Source organism: Marmota flaviventris, chromosome 7 (assembly GCF_047511675.1).
Source record: "Marmota flaviventris isolate mMarFla1 chromosome 7, mMarFla1.hap1, whole genome shotgun sequence".
Classification (NCBI taxonomy): Eukaryota; Metazoa; Chordata; class Mammalia; order Rodentia; family Sciuridae; genus Marmota; species Marmota flaviventris.
The window spans coordinates 40,804,005-40,813,431 of NC_092504.1; the positions used below are offsets into that span (position 1 = coordinate 40,804,005).

Here is a 9,427-nt window from a genome sequence, read left to right on the forward strand (position 1 = left end):
CAATATATTTATTGAAGCAGTTCTCAAATTAAGATTTTAATTCCACTGTATTTATGCAGAATTTCTAAACTTCCTATGGTGAATATATATCCCTGTTGTAATAAGAATAAAAAATGTACTGTGTACACACACACACACACACACACACACATAAATATCCCAAAATCTTAAATCTTAACCAGGGTTATATTTAGATCTAAGATTATGGTTCTACCAAAACTTCAACTCTCTCCAATATTTGCTACAAAGAGCACAATTTAAAAATTTATGTTCTATTAAAACTGTTCAAAATAATCACATCAGAGGAAAAACAAAATGCTGATCTGAACTGACTATGATAACTCCACTGCTTTTTTATGAATATGGTTTCTCAGATGTCCAGCTTTAGAGGGCTCAACATTCATCTTTAAAATTCAATTAGTGCCATTTTCACTTAAATGTAGACTAAGTATTTGGGCCTATCAATGTTTTCAGAATCTCCTTTTATGAAATGAATAAAAAGCCAAGAGTTTTATAACACTTACATCTTCAGGGAGCTTAATTTTTCCTTTATTAGAAAAAATTTAAAATATTGTTTGAGCTACTCTGGAGTGGAAGTCACCAGAACCCAGTTATTTCTTCCTTTTCCAACTTTGAATATGGTCAATAGCAATGTGGTCCCTAATCTGAGCAAAGAATGGTTCAATTCTCAATGCCATCTTTTCTTTTTTTTGCAGTGCTGGGGATTAAACCCAGGGCCTTCTGCATGTGAAGCAAGCATTCTACCAACTGAGCTATGTCCCCAGACCCTAATGCCATCTTTTTCAAGGAGGTGTAAATTCAAAAAAACAGAGACATGTGCTCAAGTGGTTCCTTCCTCTACTAGTTTTTTTTTTTTTTTTTGGGGGGGGGGTTCTCTTTTACCAATCTAAAAACTCAGAATTGGTCCAACTGACACCTAGGTTATCTTTGAACTTCAGGATTTGAGATTGTACATTAATAAGCTACTGCTTCAGGCTCAACTTTTCAGTTAACAGTCTCAGAAAAATACCACTCCTGTGAATCATAATGTAATTACAAACATTAGTGTCATTATAAGGTATGTAGCATCTTCACTTGCCTTTACTTACAAAGGATAAAGCAAGAACTAGTGAGTCTTCATAACAGCTCAATCACACTATAGTGGAGCTCAACAGATAAAAAGGCGACAGCAGCAATTTCTACATATCACAAACAGAATTTTGGGGGAATTGTTCCCCTTAGTCCTTTGTGGTGAGATCTGCTACCATATATCAAGGATCTACCTGAATCCCCACATTCCTTACATACATGATCCTGTATAACATAAATATGATCATGCCACATCACAGCTCTAAAACCTCCAAGTGTTTTCCCAATGTACTCTGGCTTGTATTCTAAATCCTCATTTTGCCCTATAATGCAGTCCCTTTACCTATCTCTCAACCTCGCCTGTTATCACTGTTCCCCTGTATCACAATACTTCAGCTACACTGACCTCCCACTGCTCCTCAAACATGTCAAGCATGTGCCCACTTCAGACCCTTTACAGTTGCCATTCCCTGGGTCTTATATGTTCTATCCATAGATAGCTTCCCGACCTGCTTACTCTCTTATTTCAGTCCCTGTTCAAATGCCACATCTTCAAGGAGGTCTTCCTTAGCAATGTTATATAAAATGAAAACTCCATCATAACAATCTCTAATGTCTTACCCAGTGTATTAGTTATATGATATATAATATATTTTGCTATATAACATATTACCCCAAAACTTAGCAGCTTAAAACAAAATTTACTTATTTCACAGTTTCTGTGTACCCAGGAATTCAGAGTAGCTTAACTGGGTTCTGACTCAGAGTCTGTCATAAAATTGCTATCAATATGTCAGCTGGGGCTGCAGTCATCTGAACGCTTGACTGGGGATAGAGGATCCACTTCCAGATGACTCACTCAAGTAACTATTGCTAGGAAACCTCAGTTCCTAACTAGCGGGTGGAAAGAACCCTGCATGGGCCTCTCCACAGAGCTGCTTGAGTGCCCTCACGACATGGCTGCTACTTTCTCCCAGAAGAAGTGATACAAGAAAACAAAGCAAGGAGGAGGGAACATGCCTTTTATGATCTGGACTTAGAATATGTACATTGGCATCTCTACTAATGCTAATGTGAGAGGGCAAGTGGGTCACTATACCAGCACACACTCAGGAGAAGGCAATTTAAGCTCCATTTCTTGAAAGATGTATCAATGAGTAGATACATTTAAACTTACACCTAGCTTCATTTTTCTTCATAGCCTTTATTACTACCTAATATTATGTAGTAATTTCTTTACCATATTCTTCCTCTAATAAAATCTAACCTTCATAAATATAAGAACTTTGATAGTTTTAGCACTATTCCTCCATTCCTCAAGCAATGATGTTCAACACATGTTAAATATATGAATGATTTCATGTCCTTCCAAAAGATTGACATTTTTCCTTTATTACAAACGAGAAAACTCTTCAAAGGCTCAGTGAAGACCATACAGCAAGTTAAGTCACTAAGATAGGAAATGAGGTTACACTGATGTGGATTTATCGTCAGCAAACTAGTTAGTGCTTTATGTGGCCCTCCAACTGTGCCTCAGACCTATGCTTAAACAGTACCATCTAAACTCTAAAATGAAGATATTAGTTGGTTAATTCACATTTGTGGAAAAGTAGATAGGGGAGGGGAATTCTATTTTAAAAGTTACTTTTTAAATAGATGCTTTAATGAGCAGCACTTAGTCAACAATTATGCTTAGTATCTGAAGCTGCTAACTTCTGGACACCAAATCTGTACTCTCTCTACTATTCAGGACAAGGATTCTGAAACTCCCCACAGCCACACAGATGAGAGAGCTCATGGGCACAGGCTCTGGAGCAAACTGTCAAGGTTCAAATTCTGCCTGTACCTAGCTGTGTGATCTTATGCATGTTACTTAACTCCTCTTCAGTTTCCTCATTTGTAAAATGGAGATGGCTATAACACTTACCTCAAAGAAATATAGTGAAAATAGTAGATGATTACATATGCAGAGTGTGGAAAAAAACACTATACTATTAAATATTTGCAAGTATCAATAGTACCAAATTTCAGTACTTCAATGAATAAATATACAACTATACTTTAAAGCAATGATACCCCAGAACCAAGAACCACTTAGTGAATCAAAACTTAATTTTTGCCAGGTGCAGTGGCGCATGCCTGTAATCCTAGTGGCTCCGGAGGCTGAGACAGAAGGATAGCAAGTTCAAAGCCAGCCTCAGCAACAGCGAGGCACTAAGCAACTCAGTGAGACCCTGTCTCAATAAAATGCAAAACAGGGCTAGAAACACAGTGGCTTAGTGGTCAAGTGGCCCTGAGTTCAATCCCTGATACCAAAAAAAAAAAAAAAAAAGTTAATCTTTAATCAAATAACTTTGATTTAAAAGTTCAAATCAAGCTAGACTTCAGAAGAAAAAATTTAAATCCCAAAATTACCATCACTGCCTAACTTTTGATTTTGAATTTGAAGACTATTAACCTAGCATTCTAGATAATCTCAAGAGCCAGACCCTAATATTCTAGTGATGCATGAACCAATTCTTCCTTTTAATTGTGTCTGGAGACAAACCAGAAGTCAGAGCAGGCCACAGAATAGAGTGTAAATCTTCTGTGCAAATATGCCTGAAGCCTGGGTATCCAAGCTCCTGGGTAGCCTGAAAATGGTCAAAGCAATGCAGAATCAAAGGGATAGACAAATATGTGGTCACTTACTTCTCAGAAATTTTAACAAACATTCCATATGTTTTAAGTCCTGAGAATTTATCAACTGCTTCAGGAAGGCAAGGACCTTGTCTGTCTTGCTCACCACTGAGACTTAATGTTCATTTCCTTTTGGTATCTATATGAAATTGCTATCAAGTGGTATAAATTGAAATTTCAGCCAGACTCAGTGATGTACACTGTAATTCCAGTGGCTAAGGAAGCTGAGGCAGGAAGATCAAAAGTTCAAAGCCAACTTCAGCAACTTAGAGAGGTCCTAAGCAACTTAGCAAGAACTTGCTTTTTCTTTCTCTTTTCAATTGCTGCCTTGAATCTACACACACACACACACAAAAAAAAAAAAAAAAAAAAAAAAAAAACCCTCCAATTTTGTCCCTTGGAGCAATGCCCTTTCAATAGTGAATAGTTTCACATGATTTCATGAACCTAACATCTCCCCTCATACCAACCTGCCTAACTAGGTAAATTCCCTAATTTAAAAGACACTCTGGAAGTCAGACAACTAACAGAAGGATCAGTAACCAATGTACAGAAAGTGAGGACTTCACAATAACAACATTTACAACTCTCCCTTGACAATTCTAAAAACACAAGTAACAGAACTTAGACATTTATAGAAATACTGAAGCAGGGCTGGGGATATGGCTCAAGAGGTAGTGCGCTCGCCTGGCATGCGTGCGGCCTGGGTTCGATCCTCAGCACCACATACAAACAAAGATGTTGTGTCCGCCGAAAACTGAAAAATAAATATTAAAGAAAATTCTCTCTCTTTAAAAAAAAAAAAGAAATACTGATGCAGTATTTTCACACCTGTATAGCTACTTAATGTTCATACTTTTTCCAGTAAGAAATAAATCTTGAGCCTTAATTTCTTTGTTGTTAACTAACCTAACTTGTGAGAACATCAAACAAGGTAATGTGAAAGTGATTTTAGCCATAAAATACTCACATGATATGATTAATTAATATCACAATTTACTTTCTCCAGTTTTACTGTGTGCCCAAACTACAAAATGAAAGAATATTAAGAATCTGTGCACCTTAGTGCATACCTACTGTATCTGTGGGAGTGACTAAAAAATCTCAAAAGCAAATAGAATGTGTGCTAACATGTATGAAAGTTTAGTTGGCAGCAACTATTAATCCACTTTCATTCAACAAATATTTGATGAATTTCTACTGTTTTCAAAGTTCTCTTCTGAGTTCTGGCAAATAACTATAAATTAAATAGAGCCCCTCCTGCACAAGCTCGCCTTCAGGTGGGAGGAGACAGGCAATCATCACTTGGCAGTGCCAGGCAGTTGGAAAAGCTATGACAAACAAAGCAGGGCGAAAGGATTAGAGAGGACAAAACAAATGGTCAGAGATGGTCTCTGAGGAATTAGGAACGGGCACTTGATCAGAGACTCAAAGAAAGTGAGGTACAAAATAAAGTGGATGCCTGAAAGAACATTCTAGGCAGAGATACAGAGGAACTTCAAAAGCCCTGAACCCGGGGGATGGGGCTGCAGCTCAGTGGCAGAGCGCTTGCCTATGCATGAGGCACTGGGTTCCATCCTCAGCACCACATAAAAATAAACAAAAAAAAAATAAAGGCATTCTGTCCATCTACAACAACAACAACAAATTTAAAAAAAAAAAAAAAAAAGCTCTGAGAATGGGACATGCTTGGCATGTCTGAGGGGTGACAAGGTGGACAGTGTATACCCAGAGTGTAGGTGTGAGGGGAGATTAGAGAAAATGCATGACATGCATGGTCCTGAAAACAATGGTAAAGACATTAAATTTAAAAGTAGGAGTGAGATGGGGCTGGGGTTGTGGCTCAGTGGTAGAGTGCTTGCCTAATACTTGTGAGGCCCTGGATTCAACCCTCAGCACCACATAAAAATAAATACATAAATAAAGGTATTTTGTCCTTTACAACTACAACTAAAAACTAAATTGTCCAACTACAATTAAAAACTAAAATTAAAAAAAAAAAAGGTAGGTGTGAAAGGAGGCTATGTAAGGACTACAAGCAAACAAATGGAATGTCAGATTTGTGCTTTGATGAGATTACATAAGAAACTGGCTCCATGGACTACTTATCTGTATATTTTTTGAATTTTTATACATTTTAAGCTATTTGTTTTACTGTTTTAATACTTCTTTGAGGTTCAAAAAAGGAGGGCTGATATTTGAACACTAAATTTGGTGATGTAGAAATCATTGGGGGCCCTGACAAAGATAGTGTCTGGAAAGTATTGGAAAATAAAAACCTAATTTAAGGGGAGTTGAGGGAAAATTGAATCAAATGATTGTGGAGACAGCAAATACATAAACTCTTTCAAGTCTGTTATAAAATGAAGCAAAAAAATCCCCAAATGGACTGAAGTTGGAGAAGCAATCAAGGGTCAAGAGAGGAGATGTTCTCTCCTGCTTGGATGTAATGGTGAAAATTCAGAGAAGAGGAAAAACTTAATCTAGATAAGGGGTATTTGACAAAGATAAATTTATGAGAAGTAAAAATAGAGAGGGTCTGCATAGGTGAAAAAGTCAATGTTTGTAGCAGAGACAGTATATTCCTTTTTTTCTCTCTAATGGTACAGGGGGATTAAACCCAGGGGTGCTCTACCACTGAGCTATACCCCCCAAACTTTTTTGTTTTATATTTTGAGACAGTTCTCACTAAACTACTGAGGCTTGTTTCAAACTTGCCATCCTCCTGCCTTAGCTTCCCCAGTAGCTGGGATTACAGGTGTGCACCCTGAACTTGGCTACTTGCCTTTTTAATATGAAGGAAGAAAAGAAAAATACATGTGTAGAGATATAGAAAAGTTGGTAGAGGCCTGGGATGTAGCTCAGCGGCAAAGTATTTGCTTGCATTCACAAAGTCCTAGGTTCAACTCCCAGTTACAAAAAAAAAAACAAAAAACAAATAAATAAAAAAGAAAAGGTGTTATTTGGTGATAGAAAATAAGGAAGTTTTCTAATGGCTTCTGTTTTCTCAGTGATTTTACAAGCAAGAAAGCTGAGGGTGAGTTGGGGATGGGGAAGAGATCTAGAAACTTCCCTTGGAGAAAGTATGAAATGATTGCTATGGCGTGCCAATTTTGTTTTTCCATGGGTCCTTATTTTCTAAGTCTTCCTTGACTGCTTTATGCTACCACTTTTACAGGGAAGAAGCTATGCTTACTTCATTTATTCTATATGTGAAAAAAAAGCATGTACAAAGATTAGATATTGAAGACATAAAAAATTATTGCTATGATGCCGAGCAGCCAGAGCACTGAAGTCTTAGAGGGAAATGAAAAAAATATACAAACTTCCTGATTAACTATGAAATAATAAGTCACATTTTTGGCATACAGGAAGAGATGCATAAACATATATACAATTCATTAAATATCTTAACAAGCATATACTCATCAAGTATTATAGTTTTAATCCTCTAAGCATCCAATTATGTTACAATTATTACTTATATTTAAATTACAGTTTCACATTGGACACCTGGTTTTCCCAGTCACATAGTTAAATTTCCCCCTCAGTACTACCATTGCTTCACATTTTATGATCTAAAAATTCATCTTATTAAGGTAAAAAACTCAAATACTTTACTATTGTTTATATAACTTCTTTCAACCTTTTTAATTACCTACTAAAGGGAATGCTTTCCAATGTTAGTTTCCTGAGTATTCTTCCTAAACTTGTATGACTAGCATTTACTACTAGTAGCATTGTATCTACCTAGTTACAGAAAAATAAATGTAACCTTTGAAAATAAATACACACGTCAAGTATCACAAAGAGCTTTTCTTTAGCCAATTTCAAGGTTACATTGTCCCTTATGTGTATAAATATTTAATACATTATTATGATTGAGACTACATACCCAATTGTTAACAAAATGTAAACTAAAGAAAGATCCGGGAGTGGTGGTATACACCTGTAATTCCAGCTACTCAGAAGTCTGAGGCAAGAGGATCACAATTTCAAAGCCAGCCTCAGAAACTTAGTGAGACCTGTCTCAAAATAAGAAAAAATTAAAAGGGCTAGGAATGTGGCTCAATGGCTAAGCGCTCCTGTGTTCAATCCCCAGTACCAAAAACAAACAAAAAACCTAAGAACAAATTAATAAATATCTGAAAACATTTATATACTTCTGTTGCAACTAATTTACTAGGAATATTTATGGGTAGTCTCATCTTTTAACATTTACAGGAAACTAAACTTCAACTGTCCATTATAATTTCATGTTTTGCTTTATAGTTTTCCTTCCCCTGTGTCATCTAACACCTCTCCAATAGATCAGAATCCTCTTATGAAAGATTTTTGTAAATGATGGCATCTTCAAATTTTAGAAAGCTTCCAGGTGGACAGTTCTCCGTGTGAGCATAATTCCATTCTCCAGTCTCATGTAGAGGCAGTTGTTTTAATATGGCAATGAATATAGAAGCTATGTTTACCCACTGCGCACACTCAACAAATTGTATTATAATTGCTAACTTTCTTTTCTTGATCTCCCTTCTAAACTAAACTCTAAACTCTGAGAAATCAAGGACTGTGTCCATTTAGATCATCTTTGTCTCCTCAATCTCACATATAGTGAGAGGCCAATAAAACATGCTGAATCAATGAAAGTGCCTGCACTGTAGAGAGTGAATATGAATAACTCCATAGCAATGCCACTTACCTGTGAGATCCAGAGTTCTATCCACAAAGACCACAGATGCCCTGCCTGTAGCATTCTTCCTTCTGTTCTTGGCAGGAGCATAATTGGCCAGATCTGCAGCGATGATCCGACTGAGGGAACCCACAGCAAAACACTCTTCACGTACCCCTAAATGCTCACACAAAGAACTGAGACCCGACACCAGGCACCTGATCTGCAGCAGCAGCTTTGGAGTCAGGGTAGAGGCATCCACCTCACCCAGGCTTCCCAGCCTCCTCTTGTCCGGTCTGGCACTATTAAGGAGATGTACATCCTGGGGTAGCAGTGGGAAAAGGGAAGCAAAGGCCGGAGTTAAGGCAAGGTGCGGAGCAGCAGGGGCGAGCAACAATGGGACGTGCAGCACCTCGGCTGTGTAGTTCATGTTTCCCATCCATTCACACAGCTTCTCCTCCAGCTGCTCGAACACCGGATGCTGCCCCTCCAGCTCGGCAGCTGCAGCCGCTGGGACATGGTTAGCCGTGAGGTGGACAGCGTGGCTCACTGCTGTGACCACCACACAATACTGGAAGTGACTGCGGCATATTATGTCCCTTATGGTCTCCACAGTCCGACCTTTCAGCAGGCAGCTCAACACAAACACTGCCTTGGGCTGCTTGACTCCTCCACCAACTGCATCAGACTGGAACTCCCTCAGGTGAAACTCGGGACCACCCACAGCCTCTAGGAGCCGCGTGGATCCGCAGCCCCAGTGCAGGCTCTCGGCGCAGGCGGCATCCAGGTAGACCACAGCCCGTTTCACTTTGGCCAGCACCTGCTCCCAGCCTTGCTGGGTGAAGGACACCACGCCCGGGGCACTCATGGCCGGGATTCGCAGCCTCGGGAAAACTCGGGTGCAGGAACTTCTGGCAGAACTCACAGCTTCCGGAAATTGGGTGTCCTCAGACTTTGACAGTCAACACAGTACACGTGGTCCTGTCTGTGACG

At 38.6% G+C, this 9,427-nt stretch overlaps 1 protein-coding gene across 1 annotated transcript in view; it reads right to left on the bottom strand.

The window, feature by feature from the left end:
* The window catches only part of Scfd2 (sec1 family domain containing 2), a 405,136-nt gene extending 395,709 nt beyond the window's left edge, over positions 1 to 9,427 (bottom strand). Inside the window, exon 1 of the mRNA XM_027938291.3 lies at positions 8,465 to 9,427. Within this exon, the coding sequence (XP_027794092.2) occupies positions 8,465 to 9,302 (838 nt within the window). The 5' untranslated portion in view covers positions 9,303 to 9,427. The remainder of the gene's footprint in view (positions 1 to 8,464) is intronic.